Below are 24,598 nucleotides of genomic sequence, written 5' to 3' on the forward strand. Positions count from 1 at the left end.
TTGACCCCGAGCAGTCGATCCCACACCTACTGCAGATTTCAACTCAACATTCAGGATAACCTTCGTCAATATATAAACTCTGTCTCTCTTCCACATCAATCTTATTGAAAAGCTGAACAAACTCGAGTCTCGAGAAGAGGAGTATCAGAGTAACTTCATCAGGCTCTGATTGGGCGACTTTTCTTGCTCCTGCTGCAGAGAGTTTACGATTGTTTGGTCTGTGGGAATAATACCAAATGTATGTTGTCATGAGATAGCTTGTTAATGTGCGTTGGCACTATGTACATTAACACTGAATGAAGCGCTTCACAGAGTTTAAAAAGTGAGTCAATGTTTATTTTCACCAGTAAAAACATTCAGTATCCAACAGTTATTTCATTTTCAAACTTCCTTTGTTGTAAAATCATTCCAAAAATCTTCTTTCAAAAACATTAGTGTCTCACTTCTTCAGATTCTTAAGAGCAGCTGCAGAGTATTCAAACCTCTCTGAATCCAACTCAAGGCAGATTAAGCTGAGACCTGTGGTCCCCTCACGGCAGCTTCTATAACAGGTGGACGAGTGCAAAGACTAATAACACCAGCAAATACTGTACAGAGACATTACAAAGTCTGAGCCATGAAGCATGTGTCCTGCAGAAACCTTGATGTTCAGGTTCCTTATTGTGACAGCTGCTGTAACCTCCAGCAGGCAGACTATTTTACACTCCACTGTTAATGAATGCATCGGTACTTATCAAAAGTGCATAGGTGTTCTAGAAAAAGTAGGATCGAGGGTTCAGCTGCTGAGCGGGGAAGGTTTCTGCAGGACACACTGACCCCAGGCTGATCTGTGCTTCTCACATTGGTCCTTTAAAAACCACAAACATCAAGTCTGAAATAAAAGTGTGCCTATTCCACATGTTCTTTAACACAAAGTGCATGTTTGACTGGCTCATGTGCACTTTCATTAATCCACAGAGTGTGCTCACAGGTGTGTTTCCTGATGCTTTAGTGTTGCTCACATGATTTAAAAAACGTTAGCTGTGTCCCTGTCAGGTTCGGCATCCTTCGAAGGACGTGTTTGAACAGCGGCGTGAAGAAGGCTCCTTCAGATTCGTCCTCCTCTTCCCGGGCCACGAAAGATCCATCGGGTGCATCCCTCGTGGCCCAACGTATCCCATGATTCATTGCGTGAAAATTCAAACGAGATGGTGGACTCTTAAACGGCCGAGGAATACACTTTAAATGTTTTTGGTTTCAACTCAGTCGAATAGCTGAGATACAGATGTTAATGAACAAAAGGATTGTTGTTTAAAATAACAGGTTAAGTTAAGTGATGTAAGTTATGATAGCTAGTTAGCCAGTTAGCTACCTGCTGCTAGGCAACCGGAGCGGCGTTTTGTGACGCAAGATTATGGGTGGGAACAGCTGGTGACACAAACAGGAAGTCCTCTGTAGACCAGACCATCTCATTCCAGGTCGGCCTCAGCGTCTACACAGACTACGAATGACTCGTCCTCTGTAGACCGCGTCCTTCAAAGGATGGCGCACCTGGATCGAGACTCAGTCGTCGTTTTAAAGCTGAACAGAGCTCTCTCACACTCAAGAGTCTCAACATGAGACTGGGAGGTATTTGGCCCTGTGTTTAATCCAGCTTCATCACCCAGAAGGACAAATTAAAGTTAAGACTTGTGTTGTCACCAAGAACTCCTTCACATGTTGCCGTTTAGCACTTCAGCTGACTGAGAGACACTGCTCACCATCGTCATGAAAACCAGCCGATCATGCAGACAAGCAGGTCGACACGTGGGCCCAGCGGTTCTGCACTATCCCTGATCTAATCAGCTGAACCCCGGTCTGTCCACGAGTCCTGACTTCCATCAATACTGAAGAGATGTTTGTTGTCTTGTTAACAGTCTGGTTGGCTGTGGGTCACCGCACAGTAAACATAGCTGACACCACTGTGGGTCAATACATTGTGTGTTTGCCGTGTTGTTGATCACATCCTACGTAAGGTCTGTTTTTCTCTGTGTGTGTGTGTGTGTGTGTGTGTGTGTGTAACTACAATTACCATTCAGTTCTGTACTGAACAAATGCTGTTCACTTAGAGTCTAACACATAATAATAATAATAATGTTTCCACCCACATGTCCTGTCATCGCACGCTGATGCTCACCTGATCTCATCAAAGACTCGTCTTATTGCAGCTGATGAAGAGACGGCAGTTTGAACTCCCGTCATGAACAGAGTCTCGTGCAGGTGTGGAAGGAATACTAATAATACCAGTGAAGTAATACTAGTGAATAAAGTCAGTGTGTGAAGTTGCAGGCTGACAGGAAACCGTCCTGCCTTTACTTCCTGTGTCATGGCCGTGTGGAGGGAACATGGCAGTATGTACATGTGGTGATGAGGCAGCTTCACAGCCTAATAAGACATGAGTGAAACATGGCCTCAGAGAAACAGTCCTAAAACACTGCAGGTCTTTGAGAGCGCTCCATCAGAGTCAGCTTGAGTCGATCACATTATGAAGGAAGCATCAGAGTCTCTCTCTCTCTCTCTCTGTGTGTGAAGATACTGTGCTGCTGATCCAGAGTCTGTGAGGTGTGAACCATTGGTCCTGTGTGGAGTCTCAGAGATCCTCCTCCAGCTGCATGTTCTCTTCAACACCTGAAGGAGACGAGAGTGAATCAATCAAACATCAATGTCTCTGATCAGTTAAATCTGTGAGTCATTTATCTTTCTGTCTCTTTCTGTTGCATCGGTCGTTCCTGTGCTGATACCAGGAAGAGAAACGCCTCAGAGACTGCCAAAAATATGGGATGGGGTAACAGCGAGTATGCCAGTCCCTGCACCAATCTGACACTGTAATTTATAAGATCTGAATAAAATTCACCAGAAATAATTTCTTCCTTTCCTGCCAAATCAGTGGCCTACATCTGCTGTTTTAGAGCAGAGAAGAAGAGCTGATTTCCTGTCACTTAACACTTTATGAAGCAAACAACAACGGTGCTGAGCTAGCAGAGCATTTACATTAATCAGAGCTACACTGAAAAAAGGGGCTTCATGTTAAACATCATTGGACATGTTTGAGTTGTTGAGCTACCTGTGGGAGTGAAAGAGGCTCCTGCTCGTCCTGTGCAGATCTATCACATCCTCTTTCAGATTTTTTACAGAACATTACATGTGGAGGTTGTTCTGCTGCTAGTGAACTGCTGTAAAAACATCATTCAACAGTTTGTAACCTGATGAGCACTGGTCATACAGGTCTGGAGCGTTCTTTATAACTGTCAGACCAACCAGCCGCCTCTCTCCACCAGTGACCTAAAAGCAGTAAATCTTTCACATTCACGCAGCTCTCTCGGTTCTCCTGGGCTTACTTTGAGAAACACACATTAAGCTCTGAGAGTGTTAGGATGCTGTATTCAGGAAGTGTGGATGAAAAACTTTCAGACGCACTGAGAGGCCGTGCAGATTGTGGTTTCCTTATCTGACTCTGAACCGCTCCCTCCTCAGATCCTCTTCCTCTCTCCTCTTCAAAGACTCCTTAGCTCAGGATTTATGGATCTCCTCTCACTAATATCATCAGCTCTGTGATTCAGCACTAATCCTTACAGTGACTCACACATTCATGAGTGCACACACACACGCACACACACGCACACACACACACACACACACACACACACACACACACACTGACAGGAATAAACACAGAACAGACTAATCTGCTGTCAAGAATTAACATAAGAAAGAGCTCTGCATTAAAACTGTCTGTGTGAGAGGAGACGAGTTTGAGCTGTGGATTGTGTGTGTGCCTGTGTGTGTGTGTGTGTGTGTGTGTGTGTGTGTGTGTGTGTGTGTGTGTGTGTGTGCGCCTGTGTGTGCGTGTGTGTGTGTCTGACAGGCAGCAGGGATACTTTAAAGAGCTCATAATTAGCAGAGCTCTTCAGCCTGTGTGAACAGTGACAGCTCTTTTCTTGACTCCTGCTCTGGAACAAGTATTACTGTGGTGTTCTGCTCACATCAGAGTCTCTCATCAGGGTTAAACACATCACAGTCATTAAAGCTGAAGTTAGTTTATAAATACATGTTCCACGTTCAGTGTCATCATATATGAACACAAAGAAGGGCGGGTCTGCTGCATCACTAAACTGAAGCTCTGGCTCATCTGCAATCTGAGGACAGATCTGCTGCGTGAACGTAACTCGATTCGAATCACTGAGTCATCGGCTGATAAAGTCTTTCACATCAAATATCAGCCTCAGCCACAGACAGAGAACATCTCTGTTGAAGTGACAGGCCGACAAGGTGATGCTTTAATGATGCTCACTGAGTGTGAGCCGTTGACTCTCACATGATGTATCCACCTCACTCTACACACAGGTGGCCTCCACTGTTATAAATGTTACTTGAAAATAAATATGTCCTGTCCTCTCCTCCTTCTTGGCAGGTAGTTGCGTACCAGCAGAAGGTAAACACAGCTGCGTCAGGTCGCATGTGTAGCTAGCTAACTCAGCTAACGAGCTATCAGAGAGGACAGCGTTTACTTTGTGTAAATATTCACATTATTCAGAATGTTTGAGTGAAAGGGAGGAGAACAACATGACGGTGAAATGTAAGCTGTGTCTGGAGGAGAAGTGCTCGTCAGCTGTGAAGAGCTCGACTTCAAACGTGAAGAAGCATCTGCAGCTAAACACAGCTCCACAACACTGGTGGGACTAAGAGCCTGTGTTGTTTTGTTGTCATGGAAACAGCTGTGCCTAATACTGTATGCCTCTGCCCAGTTCACTGTCAGACTGTTAACAGGAAGGACAGACGCAGTATAACCTTTACAGCTCTTTATTATGCTATCAGGCTGCAGAGTTACAGATTATGGGCCGTAAACGGGGCGACACAGAGACGGTAGAGTCGATACGTTCAAAGGTAGACGTGCAGCAGGCTACACGCCGTCCTGATGATATAACACACATGTGGAACGAGTCGCAAAGAGGGGTTAATTTTTGGTAACGCAAAAGTAATCTAACGTGTTGCTTTTCTCAGGAGGCAATGCAGGAACGTAACAAGTCAGTTTTAAAAGTAACGTTTCCCAGCACTGGTAATCCTGCTAACAAGTCCAGGTGGACACTAACCGAAGTCTTGGACACTAACCGAAGTCTTGGACACATTAAAATGTTGACCTGATGGTGGCGCTAGATGAACAGCGTTTCCGCTGCATTAGAAACAAAAGGGATCTAAAGATGTGTCAGACGCTGCCTCAGACGTCACAACTGAAACTAAGCTGTTGGCATGAAAACACGGAGCCATGGTCTCATTAAGCTAGTGACCATGTAATCAGAGAGATAATGTCCAACCAGCTGTCTACAATAAGAAGTTAATTGACTGCTGAAGCATCCATCCTCCTTGTTGTCCACTGTTTTATGATAATGGACAGCTTATAGAGCATTATATATTCTATATAAACCTGAAGCTCGGCTTAACTTCAGCTGTGTTGGCAGAGATGCAGAGAGGTGTAAATCAGGTAATGTGTAGATATGCAATGAATGCGCGTGTGTCTGCTCCTACAGCTCCATCAGGACAACAGGTCATGTGTGACAGCAGCTTGTTTGTCAGATCACTCCTGCTGTTACAATGAATTAATAATATGAGATAAATCGGTTCTAATGGCTTATTAAGTCTTTGGCTCATTTCCTGTTTTGATGATGAATAAATGATGAGCATAAAACAAAGCAGATAAACACACTGATGAGGTCACTTCTCAATCAGCCGTCTGAGTGCACACTCACGGGAGAGGTGGCTGTTACTGCTGCTCTGAGTGCTCGAGTGGTTTTAAATTATAGTTCTGAAGCACCGCGAGCATCACATCACAGCTGACACAGGAACAGGTCAGGACACAACACACACACACAAACACAGTAAGATGTGGACACACAGTGAGACAGGAGACAGAAGTACAGGAGCTGCTCTGAAATACAGTGTCATAACATGAATCTTTAAAGAGCCAGGGGGGAGGAGGAGGAGGAGGAGGAGGAGGAGGAGGAGGAGGGGGCTAACGGAGCGGAGGAGGATGCTGGGTGGATGTGGATGGAGGATATTTATACACTGCTGCTCCTCTGAAAAGGATGTAAGGTTCACCTCCAGACAGACTGCTCGTTATTACACACAAACAGTAAGAGTGGCTCGACTGACCGTACCTGTGTTCTGGCTCCTCCCTTCTAGGCAGGCAGGTGTTTCCATGTGCTGACGAAGGCGGTGGGGATCAGGGAGTAAGGCACGGTGGTGATGGAGTTCCAGCTGTCTGACGTCGGGTCGTAACAGTCCAACGTTTTACACCGCTGCGTCCCAAAGTAACCCCCCACCACGTACAGCTTGTTTCCTGAGGCCACGGCGTGGCAGCTCATCCGCTTGGAGGTCATGTCGCCCACTCGAGTCCACTGATTGGTCTCACAGTCAAAGCGATACGCAGAGGCAGCCGTGAACTCGGTGTCGCCCCCCATGATGAAGATCTGACTCCCTAACACAGCAGCTGCTGTGTAACGCCACGGCTGGGGGCATTCAGCCGCGATGTTCCAGCGGTTCCCCACCGGGTCGTAGCACTGGACCTGAGGAGCACAGAGGAGGTGGAACAGGAGATGGTGCAGCTGTGAGGCTGCGTTCAGGAACAGCACCAAAACTGACTGATAGACTGTGAAGATATTAACCTTAAAAACATCTTTACTTATTGTGATGTCATGGCTTCGTATCCCTCAACACTAAGATGACAGGTTATGTATGTCTATAGAGCTAACACTAAGAAGTAGTTTGAGCTCTGCTCATAAAAATAATACAGAAAAAAATATGCAAAGGCGTTTGAACAGTTTGATCTGCAGCAGAAACAGGTCCTACATTATTTCTGCTGACTGTCATTTCTTTAAACACTTCATTTCCCTACAGTCTTTGCAAACTAAAGCTGTGAGCTTTGTTAGTAATGTTCTGGCTTTTCAGGGTTTCATTTAGGATCATTTTAAACAGGATTATGCTAACAAAGAAGACTCATCTAATCTAAGCATATAAACTAATCAACCAGGTATTTTATAATTTACTTCAGAAAAATCAACGACCTGGTTTTCCCTTTCAGGATGATTCTATTAAACGACACACAGCTGGGTCAGTTTGTAGAAAGTGAAACGTAAATGTGTAGAGCTGATGTTAAGGACATGTATGGACGGCGTACCTTGGAGGCCTTGTCTCGGTGTATGGTCGTCCCTCCGAACACAAACAGCTTGAGTTTGGCGCTGACCACAGCTGCATTACTGACTCCGTCTCTGAGAGGAGCCATCATGGTCCACTTATTACTGAGGGGGTCGTAGCGCTCCACCTGGAACACATCGTTAAGTCAGAACCAGAGAGCCATCTATCTGAGCTGATCTTAAACCAGGACACAGAGCAGGATGTGTGTACAACAGAGACGTTGCTGTGACCTGTTTGAGGGAGACAGATGGAGAGGCAGGAAACACTCCGGCTATGGCTGTGTGACCTCCAACTACATAGAGACTGTTCTCCAGCTCCGCTGAGCCGTGGCCAAACCTGGAGGAGACAACATACTCATTATGTGGGTTTCTTTATAATACTGTTAGACCACAGTTAATAAGCCTTTGGTTAATATTCTGTGGGCTGTATGTGTAGCTCACCTGGGCTGTATGTGTAGCTCACCTTGCTATCAGCATAGGGGCTCCTTTGGACCACTCTTCATGCACGGTGTCGTAGATCCACACGTCTTTGGACACTCCGTTCTCTGATCCTCGTCCTCCCGTCACGTAGACCTTACAGCCGATCGCACACGCACTGAACTCCTTCCTTGGGCTGGGCAGGTCGGCCTTGGGAATGATCTCCTTCGCTTTGTGGTCCACCTACACACACACACCAACCACAGAGATTATGACGTTTAATAATGTAATATGATACAAAGATACTAGGTGGTGTTTCTCATCGATTACTCATGAACATGCACAGAGAGCAGCCACAGGAAGAAGAGTCGTCAACATGTCAGGATACATTGATTATCAATAAATGTAAGCTGTGTTTTATTAACCTATCAGAGACAGATATTAGATATATATTTACATATACCAAACACATTGTGTAAGTTTTGTGTTGAGTGCTTCTTTGTTGTTTTATACTTTTAATTTCAAAGGCTGCTCTGGGCAGGGCTGAGAAATTAAGCCAAAACTCTAAAGTGCCCAAAGCTGCAGTTCCTCTGGTGTCCACTTGAGGCTGCCTCCAGCAGTGAGTCAGTCCCCATAGAGCCCCATGTTAAACTTTACAGCAGAAATAAACATGTTTACAGCCTGGTACAAAAAACAGTTTGGGTCTCTATAGCTCATTTCTCTCTTCATGACAACTGTACGGGGACAATCTTTATACAACTCACCTGTTTACATTATATTAAGGCTTAAAGTGATGCAGCATTAGGGGCGTGGCCTCTTTGAGTGACAGCTGGGAGCTGCTAGGTGTCTGCTAGGTGTCCCCTCAGCTAACTCAGTCACTGAACGTAACCTCTGGGCCGAGTTTGTGCTGTTGGAGCCTTTTGGAGATTTGTTCATGTAAATATCAGACAGATAATCTGTGTGTGCGCTTTATTGGACTAACAGACCGTCCAACACGTCTCACACACTGTTTTTACACTCATTATTTTATCTATATGTTAGCACTAGCAGATATGAAGGGCTGTGTGTACCTGGTATATCTTATCACACATGAAGGTCTGGCCTCCCAGTATGAGCAGCGTGTGTCCTGCTTTCCGAGGTCGAGCACAGGGACTGGTCACCACGCCGTCGTTCTGAAGGATTTTCTTCTTACACTGCATGGCCTCCTCTACTATCGACCTGCAGAGTAGAGACACAACATGAACTGAAAGATGAAGACACGTTTGTTTATCGTCTTCACTCAAAGCTTGGCATAATTCTCCATCAACAGCCACGCTGCTCACACGTCTCAACTCCCACAAGTCTCATTCAGAGACAGGAGCAATTTAAAAAGGATTTGGACGCTCAACAAGAGGAGCAGATGGAACAGATCTCAGTGATGAGAGAGGAGAGGGAGAATGACAGACAGGCAGTGTGTCTGTCAGCTTTATTGGCGTGCTCATCGACTGTGAGCCTCTCGTTGGACAGCTGCTCTTTTAAAGCAGGAAGTCAATCAAAAGCTAAAATCAGCTTCTGTGGGAGGATTCAGTGTTCTTCACAACTAAACTGGAGCCTCTTTACTGGTTTATATCTCACTGAACCGAGGGTGAACACAACCAGTATCATTAAACAGCTACGATCACAAACCATCCCCCCGTCTTACACAACATAAAACATGCAGATTTGATGTATTTTCCTGGATAAGACTTACAAGTATAATTAAGGTGACCAAATACCTGCAACTACTAGCAGATTCTCTGTGATATTCAATATGTACCATCATAATCATATCTTCCTCTCTAAGACATAAAAAGGGAAATAAAGCGAGCAGAAAACCGTGTGTGGATAACTCAGCCTACCTGCTCCTCTTGTCGGCCATCACCAGCTCCTCACAGGCCACGGCCTCCAGCAGACACTCAGACGGCAGCAGAGCCAGCCTGATGCCCCGCAGCAGCTCGGGTAGATGGTGACGCCGACCCTCCAGGTCGTATCGAACCCACCGCATCACCGAGTTAAACACAACCTGCAACGAGTCAACGTAACCATCATACATTCAAAATGAAGCCTGGGTCCTTTGCTTCTTTCTTTTCTTCTAACAGTTCTTCTCATTACAATTAGAAATAATTAGAGACATAATGAGGGCATTAAATGATATTTGTTACAGATGTGTGTGGTGTGTTATGGTTAGTTAGAATGAGCACATTTAAGGAAAGAAAATAGAAAGATTTTTGTCCCCATCAGAGACTTTTAATATTGACAATGTGCAGATAACAAGCTCTCATCCCACATTCTTTTTCCCACGATAACACAGCTGCAATCAGTCCAAAGTGTTCTTTCAAGCTGTGTCCCGATCCAGTTTTGTGATGCAAGTTTAAGGGCGGGAACAGCTGGTGACAAACAGGAAATCCTCCGTAGACCAGACCATCCCATTCCAGTTCAGCCTCAGCGTCTACACAGACTACGAGTGACTAGTCCTCTGTAAACCGCCTCCTTTGAAGGACGACGCCCCTGAACTGAGACTCTGCCTGACTCACCTGTATGAACTGTGTTCTGTTGATTTGACTGGACCTTTTCAAGGACTACAGAAGAAATGACTCTTTGGTTGCACTTGCAGCATCGTGGTGAGTGTGGTCTGTTGTCTCATGTGCATGTTAATGAGGTGAATAAGACTGATGTTATTTATGCTATGTGGTGTGGCTGTGGGCGGGGCTTAGCCTCCGCTCTTACACTGATGGAGCTCAGCGGAGTGGAGGAGAGAGTTGATGGCTGCACTCGATTTACATCAGCAGTCGCAGTGTTTTTTTAATCGATTGATTGGATAATGCTCCAGCTCAATACAGCAGATACTAACTGCTGAAAAAGGCTTTGAGGAGGTTTTACGATCTGACCTGACCGATCAATACCAGGAAGGAAGGAATAAAAACGTGGGACAGAAATGTACCGAGAGCATCACTGACCTGTTCATCTTCGATCTCCAGCTCATCACTCAGAATCAGCTCCAGCAGTTTGTCTTTACTCAGACTGTAGAAATCCTCTGATTCTCTCACCTGCAGGACAAACACACATCCCACATTCAACCTGTGAACTATAACAGCAGCGACACGTGGATCTGCTCATATCAACAGTGGAGCTGGATTTCAGCTGCTAACTGAAGAGGACGGCCGTCTGCAGACTTTCATTTAATCAACATGGAACAGAGTGTGTTATCACAAAGGTAATATGTCAGACACTGATATTTAATATAAAAGAGAGAGACGTGTTCCCGCACGCTGAAGAAAGTCTAAGGAGGAGAAGACGTCCTGCAGCTGAGGATCAAAGCTGCTGCAGCAGAAAATAAACTGTTTGTTCAGCCTTTTAGCTCGAGATGTATGATGTCATATTTTAATCAAATATGTTACAGATCCAATTAATTAAACAATATTTCACTGTGTTTCACCACCAGGGAAAAGCACAGTCAGCAGCCAAATCAATCCAATCAATCTAGTGAAATCTGGACAGTTTACACAGTGAAGTGTTCCACTGCTGCTTTTATATCCTCACACACACTTTGTTCTCATCCATCATCAGCTGCTGGAAGCCAAACTGTCTGAAGAGCCTCTCACAGCTGCTGGAAGCTGCCTCCCTCCATTAAAGTTTAAACTATCTGCCAAAAAAACATCAATATTTCTGCCTTCTCCTGCTGGTGTTCAGGACGTTATAAGGAGTGAAGGAAGGATGGGTTTCAGCCTATCACAGTGTGACATCAGAAACCCACGTTATTACAGGAAAACTAGTTGTGAAACCTTGTTCTGAATCTCCCCTGGTTCTATGTAAAGAACATTTCTGTCCCAGCTGTGGGCTCTCAGTTATTATGCAGGTACAAACGGACTCCTTTACCGTCTCGTAGTGCAGCAGACACATCCTCCACGACAGCTCGTACAGCCTCTTGCACTGATGAGCGTCTGACAGCAGCATCATCCCCAGGCAGTTAGACGAGTGCAGGTTCTTCTCTAAAAACTCTGCTGCTGCATCCCGGATGTCATGAAACTGCAGCATGTCGCCCGCCTCCAGCAACGACTCAGCGTTCTCCTCGTTTATGATGAGTCGAGAGGAATAGGCAAAGTCCAGCAGGAGCTCCAGGACCTGCAGAAGATGGAGTTAACCAATGACAAGTTTGTACAACTGTACAGAGAACAACCGTCAGTGCATGTCAGGAGTTACCATGGAAGGATATGAGTGCTGCTCACCAGAGCTGGACTGGCTCAGTATGGTGCAGAATGTTATCAGCTGAAATTAGCTCTTCACTGAGACGTAAGCTAAAGGTATGGTTGAAGAAACAACATACCAAAGATGTGTTTAAGGTACTTTCAGTGTCACCGTAACAACACACAGAACGTTTCCACAGTAGGAACTGCTGCAGAGGACTGAGAACCTTAACAAAGCAGGGACCTGGGACAAAGTGGTTCCTGTATGTTTCAGGTGTAAAAGCAGTTCCTGCTCTGGGGGGCGGAGCTTACAGGACTGATTTCAGTGATTGGTCAAACACAGACGATCAGTTACTTCAACTCGTACGCCGCTTCATTCACATAACAAGGAAGTGCTGGTTGCCACTGTCACTACATAACGTAACATAACGTAGTGTTTTTACGAGTTTGGCTCCGTTCTTATGGGCTGTGGGTCTAAAGACGGCCGAGTTGTCCTGGGGAGTAAATTACAGCGGCTGATGTGACGGAGTGACTTATGCCTGTAAACTCCGGACTGGACTCACAGGATTCCAGTCAGATACATGAGCTTGACTTAGCTTGTTTCTTTTTCCTGTCATAACCCTTTTTGCACATTGAACTGCACTGTTGTATTTTGTTGGAAATGAACTAAAATGGTACAGAAAACGCCAAAGATTGACTCTGATGAGCGGTTTTGAGTGTTGTTGTGAACTAGTGAAGAGGGAAGAAGGAACGTGTTTCTTTTGTCTTTGTTTTTCCTTTTTTTGTAAATATAATCCACTTAAATTGAACTTGCTCTGTTTGTGTGCTTAACTGATTATTGAGTGTCTATGCAGCTGGTTGATTGTGTCTATTTTGGGTTCTAAATGTATTTTCTAATTTGTGGGACCTTTGTACGGTTGATGTTTATACAAAAAGAGACGCTGACTCACAGACCCTGACATCAGTATTGTTAGGCTGCAACCGAACCGGCACCCAGGCATACGGTCAAACCACTACAACGTCAACAACTAACGCACCGTGTCAGGACACGAGTTATTAAATCTTTAGCTTTCTGCTTTGATAAAAGAATGAAGGCGGTAGCTCTAACAGACTTTTGTTTTAGATCGATTTAAACAGGATTATTATGCAAACAACAATCTACTGCTGCATGTATGTTTTTATTGAAATCATCTCATCATAATGAGATTTTTATACCTTTTAAATTAACCATGGTGGCCTTGAGGTGAAGACACCAAACAGAACCTGCGACATCCCTGGTTCATGTCTTGCTGAGAACCTGTCACCATCTCTCAGTAAAGTCGACACTTTCAGCTGTCGGATACAAATAGAAACACTCCTGAAAGATGTGAATGTCTATGCCTTTTGAAATCACACCTCATTTCAGCTTTCTGCAGGGCGATCGGTCCGGTGGTGTTTTGTAGAAACACGACTGAACAACTCCTTGAATGGTTTCATGTGAAGAGCTTTCTGATGCACTTTAACATCACTGCACTCTGTCTGAATCATTAAGAGGCAGGGATGGGCAAAAAGCCTGGCAAACGAAAACGACATTTTCTGCACAACAAATCCTGTTTACTCTCAATCAGTGTAATGCAGCTGACGTTGGCTACACCTCAGCAGGTGTTTTCAGGCTGCTGCTGGATTGTAAACGCTCCCACTTGGTTTGATATAAACGAGTCGTGCTGCTGCCAGTCGCTAAAGCCTTTGGACAACCTTTATGGATTACAGCGGTTTGTTAGACACAGGATGCTGCACGACTGAACCATGCCCACACAACTGAGAGAACAAAATACTCACTTTGATTGACATAAGTGCATGCTGACATGCTGATATTTGATACAGGAGCGCAGGGAAGTTAAAACACATTTTTATTGTTACACATTGTCCTGAGCAACAAATCAAATGAATTACCACACTGGATTTATTGCCCAGCTCTGTACAGACGCTTTGAGTGTGCTCTGTACCTCGGGGTGTATGCTGTCTCTGAAGTTGACGTCACTGTCCAGACTCTCTCGTAGTCCTCCGCTGAACATGGCCTCAAAATAACGACTGCATGCTGCCAGCACGGCCCTGAAACACAGAGACACACACCTGTCAGTGAACAGATCTCACTCTAATGTAAGGATGACAAAGAAGGTGTCTCTGGCCGTTGTGTGCACCTGTGGCAGGGGAAGGACCGGTCTCCAGCCCACAGAGTGACGTCAGTGAACATGCACTGCTTCCTCATGGTGTTCAGGTGTGTCAGCACGCTGTCCGGGTGTGAAGGCTTGTGGAACAGTGAGATGTTCATGGAGCCCGTGCTGGTGCGGGATTTTCTATTCTCATGAACAGTCACAGACATGGCCGCTGTGTTTGGCACCTCCAGGGAGACGCAGGGATCGGTCCCTCCGACTGCAGACAAGGACAGAAAATCAGTCTCATCATTGAACCTGATTGTGCATCATTTACTGAGTCTTGTTTGACTCTCTTCCTTTACATTTTTCTGTATAAGCGCTGTCAACTGTTTTTTATCTTTGCATTTTTATCACTTTAACTATTTCTCTCACAACATGTCAGATCAGTCACTGCACCAGGAACAAAGCATCAGTGTTTGACAGCATCTTAACTGTTAAATGTCAAAAAAAAAACATTATTTACTGGCAACTGAAGGGTATCTGAAGGAGATAAAAGTCCATGTAAGACAGAGTCACTTATAATTTGTCACATGAAGAGTCGGTCATTGTGCTTTATAAAAGCGTCCCAATCCAGGTTCTGCAGCCTTCAAAGGACGTATTTGGGAGCCGATTGTGTCACAGTGTTGCGTCGAAGGCTGTCCCATTTCGAAGGCTCCTTCAGATGCGTCCCGGGCCACCAAGGATCCATCAGACGTATCCTTCGTGGCCCAACGTATCCCGATATTCATTGCCAACAAGTCAAACAAGATGGCGGACTCTTAAACGGCCGAGGAAAACACTTTCAATGTAAACGTTTTTGGTTTTTCATCTCAATCGAATAGCTCGTTCACGAGGTTTTTGTGGCTGCTTAACCTGTGCAGATGACCCAGAAAAAAGTGATATTCTCAAACAATCTGCAGAAGGTGAAATGTACCCCGAACCGCCCTGCAGAGCAAACAGTGTCACTGTGCTCTGCTGCTCTTTACATGTATTCAACGAGCCTCACGCAGTGCAAACAGTCATACACAGTTAGAGTGAAGTGATTTGTGTCTTTGATTTGGAGGTAACAGCAGTGCCGCCTACTGAGAGGTGTCACACAGACGCTTGTTTATTACCTCTGGGTGTGTGTGTGTGTGTGTGAGACAGACAGACAGACAGACAGCAGCTAATAACTGCCTCAGTGATCATCTGAGCCTGTGAACCTGTCATTAAGTTCACCAGAGCAGCCCACCACTGCTTCTGAAACACCAATAATTAAAGTCAGGATACTTTACAGCCACGATGCCACAGAGCTGCACATCCTAACACTGGTCTGAGATCTGTTACAGCCCCCGGTCAGCTTCCTTCATTAATATATTCATCAGGTTCACCACAGCGGAGCAGCAACATGAAGGAGAGCAGCTGTGATGCTCAGGTTAGACAAACCATCAGAGAACAAAAGACCAGATAAAGTCACCAGGATGTACATTTACTGTAAGTTAACAGGATGAGCCACATACATGTTACGGTAATGATTCCACATGTATGCTCACAGACAGAAAAACAGAGTCAGACAAACACACACTCACAGCAGAGATTAACCGCTGCCTCAGCAACCTCAGCACTGCCTTTGTGTCTGTGTGTGTGTGTGTGTGTGTACATCTCTATTTGCTGACATGCAGTTGTAGACCACAGCCACAGCCCATCAGTCACAGGCTGTTTAGTGTGTGTGTGTGTGTGTGTGTGTGTGTGTGTGTGTGTGTTTCACAGATCACAATGCAGACTTCACAGGAACCTCACTGTGGCTGCACTCAATCAGTGTGTGAATGAACAACAAAGGATCAGTACACACACACACACACAATGTTGTTTATGCTATTGAAGTGTGAGCCAGACGAGACCCTGCCGTGTGTGTGTGTGTGTGTGTGTGTGTGTGTGTGTGTGTGGGTGTGTGTGGACGAGAGCAGGGAACGATTAGTTTTAATCACTGTGCAGGTCAACAAGTGCGTACACACAGACTAACAGGTCAGTGTGGGTCGAGGCAACAACAACAATTTTTTCACAATTAATAATACATAGATCTGAACGATGGATCGAATATTAATCCCGATTTTTTTCTTCCCACGATTAAATCAGCATGACTGACGGTGATAACAACGTTTAAAATGCTCCACCCGCAGAAAACTCTGCTGCATATCAAATCAAGCGCGGCATGTCACGTGATGAGCGCCTACCTTACAGCAGCAGTTCAGAATGCGTCTGTGGTTGTCATGGTTACCAGCTGTTGAAAACGGGAAGAGAATTCGTAGCTGTCCTCGTGAATGCCTCTTTGTTGTTTTTCATAACGATGTGAACCCAACCAGGGGGGCTGCAGGGCCGCAGCCTTCGGAGGCCGTATTTGAAGGCCGATTGCGTCACAGAAGCTGTCGAAGGCTGTCCCAATTCAAAGGCTCCTTCAGATGCATCCCACAAATGCATTTCCTCAGCCGCGAAGGGTGCATCCTTCGCGGCCCACCGTATCCCATGATGCATTGCGCAGCAATTCAAACAAGATAGCGGTCTTTTAAACGGCCGAGGAATACACTTTAAAATGTAAATGTTTTTGGTTTCAACTCAATCGAATAGCTTTGATACACTTGTGTAAGAAAACGAAAGGGCCCTTGAAACAAATTATCTTTAAAATAACAGGTTAACTTAAGCGACATGCTAGCTAGTTAGCCCGTTAGCTACTCGTTGCTTGGCAACAGGAGCGGCATTTGGTGAAGCAAGGGTAGACCAGACCGTTTCATTTCAATTCGGCTTTAACATCTACGCAGGCTATGAATGGAGCATCCTCCGTGGACCGCCTCCTTCGCAGGCTGCAGCCCGTGGATTGGGACACAGCTATAGACTCTTCTGTTACGTCTTTGAAGCTGTCTGTGCAGACCATAGACTGTATAAAAAGATGGATGACATGACAGCTCCCTAAAAGTGAAGCCAATCCCTCTCTATCGCCCCCTGCTGACTGGCTGCAGTATAGCTCATAAAGCCCGCCTCCTCCATGTTAACAGATGGGACATGAGTCAAACTATAAAATCAAAATACACGCCCGATAATTTTTCTCAAACATGGTTTCTGTCATTATAGTTAGTTCTTATCATGCTGATTTATGTCCAAGTGTTGTTTTTTCTGACAAGTTTAGTTTTAATTAGTTATTTGATGCTGTCAAAATGATGATTGACAGCTCTGTTGACAAATTCGGCTCCTGCAGCCAATCAGCTCCGGATGAGCAGAGCGGAGGACGATCCGCGAGTTGAAACGTAACTTAAACAATCACTGCAGTCATTGAGGTTTCCATACCTGTGAACTTTAACCTCAGACCAACACAAGAAGCTGTTCTGCTGTTAAACACGCCGGTGTGCGGGATCCTTGCTGTTTTTTCAGTAAGTTAAGTGTGTGTTTGGGTTAGCGGAAGAGGCTACGGCCGCTTCACTCGCCGATCTCTACTGCGCAGTCTCTGGTTCCATATGACATCACCATCGCAAGATGGCAGCGCCTATCACAGGGGCTATTTTGACATCAATTACGTTCAATAGGAGCAGATGGAGACGCGTTGTCCATCTATATATACAGTCATTGGTGTAGGCGTGTCATGTAGCCGACTAACGCACAGTCGCGTTTTGAACGCTGCTTGTTGTTACGCTGTAACAGGAAGAGAGCGAGTCACTCGTTAAACTGAAACACCGGTCCGCTGAACGGCTCGTCATCGCCAGTAATGTTAAGAAGAAGAAATAATCAGCCGAGATCATGAAACCTGCGTCTGCGCCGCAAAGCAACACGACTAACTTGTTGAAGCAGCTGAAAGAACAGCACAAAGTGCAGCATGATGAGTGTATGAAGGCGGAGAGGAAGGACGAGCTGCTCCCCTGACAAAGAGCAGTATGAACACCATCCTGGCAGAGTCAGGTGAGATTGAAAGTCTCAAAGTAGTTTGTAGCTATTTAATTCGCATTCTTCTTCACGTCTCTTTAACTTTATACTGATGTTCCTCAAACTGCTCTGTCCCTGTCAGATAAGTTAATAATCAGCGGTGTCACAGCACTCAGGTTACACACACCCTGCTTCTGCTTTCACTTTGTAAGTGTTTTATTCAGACACCATGTAAACATGTAAACACAGTTTCAGTGTCTGAGCTCAAAGTTCATCCTCCCTCACACACTGGACAAAGGTCAGCCAGCGTGTCAGCGCTCATGTTCACTGTCGGTGTGGCCAAAGGCAAACTTTATGATGAACTGGTTTTTAAATCAAAGGAGGTGAAAAGTTTATTTTTCTTTATTGTTTAATCTAATTATTATTCTGTCAGTCAGGAACAAATACAAATGTGTGACTGCAGCTTTATCACAGCGGTTATTGTCACAAGTGTATCAGGTGCTGTATCACAGTATTTACTTAAAGATCAAATGACCTGAGAGGTCTCCTGCTCCGCTTCTCGTTACAGGCAGTTCATGTTCATGCTAACAGAAACAGCAGTAAGGGTTAAACTGATAACAGGTATGGATCAGTTTCTCAGAGCCCTCAGTGATGTGTTCAAATGTCTGCTTGTGTCCAAACATCAGTTCAAACACACCAAACAGAGACACCAGCACACTAACACGGTTACTGCAGACAATACATTAATCACTGTGTGAATCTGTTCTGCTCGCTCAGCCTCTGCAGGATAAAACACACACGTTCATATCTTTTATACTCATGGGGAAAACTTTCAACAGTCTCATTTGGATATCTGCAACTCAGTGCACACACACACGCACACGCACATGCACACACACACACGCGCACACACACACTCACACGCACACACACAGCCCTGCAGCAGCACAGCTCACCAGCAGAATATCAACAGAGCAGCTGAATAGACTGAGGCCTTGTAAACATGCTGGTAGTCAGCTAGCATAGCTGCACCACTGGACCTGTTGCCCAGGGCCACTCAGTGTGTGTGCGTGTGTGTGTGTGTGTGTGTGTGTGTGTGTGTGTGTGTGTGTGTACAGACAGTTCATTGACAGGAGGCCAGCTTCTGAAAAGTCTTAAACTTTAAACTCCCTCTGCTTTGTTGGACTGAAACCATCTGTGCTGTATTTACTGAAGTAAACTGTGACTAACTGAGAGTGAGACGAACAGCAGAGGCTGAACTGTCCTGATAAACCAGGTCATGGACTGCACAGCATGCTGAGTGTCCGATACGAGGGTTAAAGACTATTGTGCTGTACAAAAATACAGACTGTAACAATATGTTTCAGAATAATTGTTCCTTTCCAATATCGATTTCTACACCAAGACTTGAGTATGGGCCGACACCGAGTATCCCTCTGACACCAGCAGGATTTAACAACATGTGCTACAAGTAAAATCACTGTTGACATTTTGCTAACTTGGACAGACACACTGCACTGTTGTTGTTGTTGTTGTTGTTGGTGGTTATAGTCACATGATAATTCATAACATTAGATTTTTTGGGAGGTAACTGGTAAAGGTGTCATTTACTGGTCTAATTGTTTATTCCTGTTGTCTCTCTGTGATCTTCACCCTGACTAGCACTAAAGGACGGCTCACAGTTTCCCTTCAGCTTGGCTCCTCTGAGCTGTTGTTTGGAAACCTCTTCCTCTGCTGAGTCAGTTAGCTTTAGCCTGGCTCGTAGCTGCTAACTAGCTACTGTCAAGTGAAGAATGATGGTTAGAAGTTGTGGTTACATAAAACAGTGTCTTTATTTCCTGAGGTCAGTGAACTCAGCACTCGGCTGAACTGTAACCTGAGTGTATCTGGAACTTTCTGCTGAAACTGAACAACACATGAAAACATGAGCTTCACTGTGTCTGAGCTACATCCTCCTGCTGTAATAACTCACACAGGACAGACTCACAACATGCAGACTACATCACATGCATACATTTCCCACAAGGCCATTTTTAAAGGGGAAGGCTCAATAACAGACAGATCTAACAGATAACGTTCAGAGATTTCTTTTTCTGCAACCAAAAAACCAATGAAAACTTTAACTACTGAGTGACGGCTCGGTGTATTCTGTATCAGCCCTTGTTGTGTGTGTGCATCATGTGATGCTACGACTCAACAGAAGGACAAACCTGGAGCTGAGCAGGACAGTGATCCAGAGGGAGCATGGATGTTTTATTAAACTGTGAACAGGATCCTCTACATTACATGTCAGTATTGTTCAGCAGGGCAGACTCCAACATAAACTGAATCTCCTCATTATTATTATAATATTATTAAAATAGTTCTTTCAGCAGCATGCCTCCTGATCCCGTGCACTGCACTGTCCCCACGGTGTCCTGGTGGGCTTCATGTGTGAACGTAAATGTCCCAATCTGTTCACCCAGACTTTCAGCAGATTTCCTCCAGCAGCTCTCTCTGATAAAAACATTTCCTGTTCCCAGAACGTTTGGGGACCTGAATGTCCTGGAATTGTTTGGGGTTATTGTGTGAAAGGGCTACAGTCTTTCTACAGGGGCCAGAGGTCGTCCTGAGCACGCTCTCACACAGCACATGTTTGAGCCCTCTAAACCACCAGTTTAACACTGGAGCCACCGAGCAGCACGTCAACACCAGACAAGTAAACCAGATCTGAAATCAGGTGATCGATCAGTCCTGGAGGTTCAACACTGAGGCTTTATATCAGGGACAACTACACCCACCACAGTCCTTCATGGTTATAGTCACTCATGAGAGTGGTAAACCACTACCTCCCTGCATCAGAATTACCATCTGATACTGCCTCAAGTGCAGTATTGGGTGTTGGTTAACCAGCAAATGCACTGATCTGATACCATAAATGATTATGTTCTCTTAAACAGTACTCACGAGGAACTCCTGTTTAGCAGCAACAAGCACATGTAATGTTGTTCAGAGTGAGCAAAGTGTTTTAAGGCTGTCATGTCTTTTATTTAAAGTTTATTCAAACTGGTAGAAGCAATAATATTTGAAATTGGCACCATACCTGTGGAGAAAGTTGTACAAACAGCTCGTGGTTTCGCCCATTCTACATTCCTACAACACCCAGCATGCATTGCGCCCCTCCCATTGAACGGAACGGCCCAGCGAGAGACGCTGGAGAGAAATACGACCGTTTTTCTCTGCAGGCGACGGCTCAGAGCGGGACACAATCTGCAATACGTCGAGAATATACCGATGGACCGTCTATAAAAATCTTCAGGTCTGCAGTCGACATTTCAAACCTGACGATTTTGAACGAGACATGCCATCGGAGGTGGGTGTCCTGGATCCGCCAGATGACACATTTTACGTAGTGTGGCGGAGGTTTTCCAGGGCCAAGTGGAGAAGCGGATAGCGTCCTCCAAAGGCACAGAGCCAAACGGCATTTTTTTGAACAGCATTAGCTCCACATGATAGCATGATCGGACTGAGGTTGAAAATCGGCTTCCTCCCATCATGTGACAAACAGATCAGACATAAGAGATGTAAGATAATGATCTGTTGAGCAGACTGTCTCTGTGAACGTCCTGTGTGGTCACAGCTCACCTTCTGATACACATGCTGCTTCAAACATCTGTCACACCCCCAGAGAGTCCTGCCCTTCAACTGCATACCTGTATCCTGAACAGGTGTTTCCCAAAGTATGACTCAGCTGAACACTGACCATCAGTCCAGTCCTGAAGTGTTCACCTGGTCTTATTTCACCTGTACACTCTGCTGAATCTCACATTACTCTCACTTCTTTTAGAAATAATCAAACAGCTTAATTCAAGTCTTTCATGTACTTATTCTGTGCATCATTGTCATATGAAGGTGACCTACTTATATGAAGCATTATAACTAAAACACGGTGGCCAGACGACAGTAAGACTTTATCAATCATTATCATTCTGTGCGCTAATCTAAAGTCTGCTTTTCAAATACGACGTATACTCATCGACTGAATTGAGTCCCTCCTTGATTTGTCCTCTGTGTTTTGTCAGATTGTTTAACTGTTTCCATTTATCAACAAACAGCTGTCGGAGCAGGTCTGCTCCTGTTTGTCAAATTAACACGACTACATTAGTTTAAAGTAGCACATGAGGCTCTCACAGTAACGTCAGGAAGGCTTGTTACCTGAACACCTCACAGTTAGATGTGCTCCACAGTATCACACTGTATGGACACACACACACACACACACACACACACACACACAGCTCTATCTACCGATCAGTCTGATTAGCTCACTGACAGCTAATCAATGAAGCTATGAGCCTGTAAACACACATGCCAATACTGAGGAGGACTGAGGGATGACTGCTGACAGGATTATTCTTACATGAAAGAGGACAGTGAGGTGAACACTGTGGTAACACACATGTACAACAGTCATTTGATTACAAAATGTAAAACTGCCTACTTCAAGCTGGGAACATCTTTAATTTGAACTACAATAAAATAAAATAACTGACAGAAGGAAGAGGGCTCAGACACAAAATAAACTCATTCTGCCACATGTAAGTGAAAACAATAACTACTGTTCATGCACTGAAGTCCGGCCCGAACTGAGCATCATGGCTGCAGACTCAGAGACATACGTTACAGACCTGCTCCTGTAGCAGGCAGCTTTCAAACTAAGCACGAATTACTGATGTGAAAATCACTTTTACATAAAATTTTGGGGCATTTCACATAAGGGAGACTTCGTTTTACAACATTAACTTTTAATTAGATTAAAAACAACCTGCGAGACCCTCGGAAATCAGCTAGCAGTTAGCTTTCAGGCTAATAACTGAATAACTTGCTTTCATGGTATTCGACCAGTGTTCACGTTAACGACTGCTGTGATACATGTAAGTTACATATGTTGTTACATTGTAATAAACAAATATTGTAGTGTGTGTGTGTGTGTGTGTGTGTGTGTGTGTTTGTGTGTGTGTGTGTTTACACAGACTATCCATATCTTCACATGAGACATAAAAACAAGTGAAGAACAAACAGTGACCGAGGCTCAGCTAGCTCAGTGTTTAACTTCTGTCAGAGCAGCCTGTTAGCTTCAACACAACACACACACTGTAAATACACTATGTATGTGTATGTGTATGTGTCTGTTTGTGTGTGTCGGTGTGTGAGTGTATGTGATGGTATGTACAGGTCACTAACAGATTTAACAGCTCATTACAACAGTATATCAGTGTGGGTACTCCGCTCACTGCCTCTGACTGAGTACAAATACAAAGGAACGGTACTTTTACTCACGTGTGTGCAGTTTCTGGTGTAAAGTTAGATCCACAGACCGTTCAGCTCCAGCTTCAGGTATAAGAACATCTTTTTTCTGTAACAATAGCTGCGGTTTGTCTGCCAGTCTCTGCCTGTCTGACGGCTTTCACAAGAAAACCCTAAAACGGCTCCGGCAGCCTCGACCAATAGCTGCCGACGTCACGGTGACTGACGGCTTTCTAACCAATCAGCAGCGGCGAATTGATGCAGAGCTGAACACTCAGCCAATAAGAGTCAGAGTAGGCGGGATTCTTTGGCCAATGCTTTGACCAATCATCTTGGTTCACTTTAAGCAAAACCAAAGCCAATACCAATGAAATACGCCAGCTGAGAGTGGGCGGGATTTCCCCCGTCCTTTTAACCAATCAGTGGTCGTGCAGAGTTGGTTTTAATGGCGGCAACAAAACAATAGCACGTTGGCACCTGACAGAGTTAAGATATGAAATCAGTCTATGCATAACCCTTTTTTTTATTGTCATGTTTTTTAACATTGGTACTCACTTATCTGCAAGTGTAACTGAATTTTACATAAAAGTGATAAAATATAAAATCATCAAATAATCAACATGATGTGATAAAAATCACACAAACTGTGAAGGGGGGGGGGATCAGGGCTATGTTACGTATGTAAGGGCTCAATCGTTTGTTGATAAATTAACAGACAAATTCAGTTTTCACCTTTACATTCTGTTAAAAACATGAAACAACATCGCCCCCTGGTGTGTGAAAAGTAGAAGTACAATAATGAATGTGGTCAGGATCTCTCTCCATGTCTCAACTATAAATCAACCACTCAAGTTTAATCATAATTCTGCAGCAAGAATTGTATGTTTAACTTTAATGACCATGTTGAAGACTCCTGTAAAGATTTTTTAAACCGTGATACTTCTTGAAGCAGTGTGTGCATAAATCGGACCTCATATTTACCATGGGTGTGAAAACATCCTGTGAAATGTTGGATTGGACTGTTTGTGACCACAAATGTAAAGTCTTCAGCTGTGAATCTTTAGTTGTTCTACAGTTTTCCACATGCATCCTTAACAACAGTCAGCACCTGCATCTGACTGAATATTCAAACACTAATGAGCTGTCGATTTAATTGAGTTTACTCAATATTATAGCACCATGTCTGAGTCAGGTCAGAGTCCTCAGAAAGTAATCAGCTTTGGATAAATAACATCAGCAGCCTGCTGAGGATGAGAGACACTTATTCCTGACCATTAGTACAAACATGTTTATTCCAGACTGTCACAGTTCATAGGCAAAAAGAAACACAGGAGCACAGATCAGGAGGCATACATAAAAATAATTCTCTTGGCAAAGTACAAAGAGACAAAATGCCAGCAGGTGAACAAAATCCAAAGGTGTCAGG

General features: G+C 44.6%; 1 protein-coding gene across 1 annotated transcript; it reads right to left on the reverse strand.

The window, feature by feature from the left end:
* Positions 1 to 346: 346 nt before the first annotated feature.
* Positions 347 to 23,253, reverse strand: enc2 (ectodermal-neural cortex 2). Its single transcript, XM_069685847.1, has 12 exons — positions 23,206 to 23,253; positions 14,005 to 14,236; positions 13,810 to 13,915; positions 11,517 to 11,762; positions 10,598 to 10,687; positions 9,500 to 9,663; positions 8,693 to 8,840; positions 7,669 to 7,865; positions 7,437 to 7,542; positions 7,190 to 7,333; positions 6,171 to 6,578; positions 347 to 2,646 (listed from the first exon to the last, which is right to left on the reverse strand). The coding sequence occupies exons 2-11, from the start codon at positions 14,184 to 14,186 to the stop codon at positions 6,192 to 6,194; spliced, it is 1,770 nt and encodes a 589-aa protein (XP_069541948.1). The 5' UTR covers positions 14,187 to 14,236; positions 23,206 to 23,253; the 3' UTR covers positions 347 to 2,646; positions 6,171 to 6,191.
* Between the last annotated feature and the right edge of the window lie 1,345 nt (positions 23,254 to 24,598).

This window comes from Semicossyphus pulcher, unplaced genomic scaffold (genome assembly GCF_022749685.1).
Source record: "Semicossyphus pulcher isolate SPU_LCO1_2020_fin unplaced genomic scaffold, fSemPul1.0.p SCAF_8, whole genome shotgun sequence".
Classification (NCBI taxonomy): Eukaryota; Metazoa; Chordata; class Actinopteri; order Labriformes; family Labridae; genus Semicossyphus; species Semicossyphus pulcher.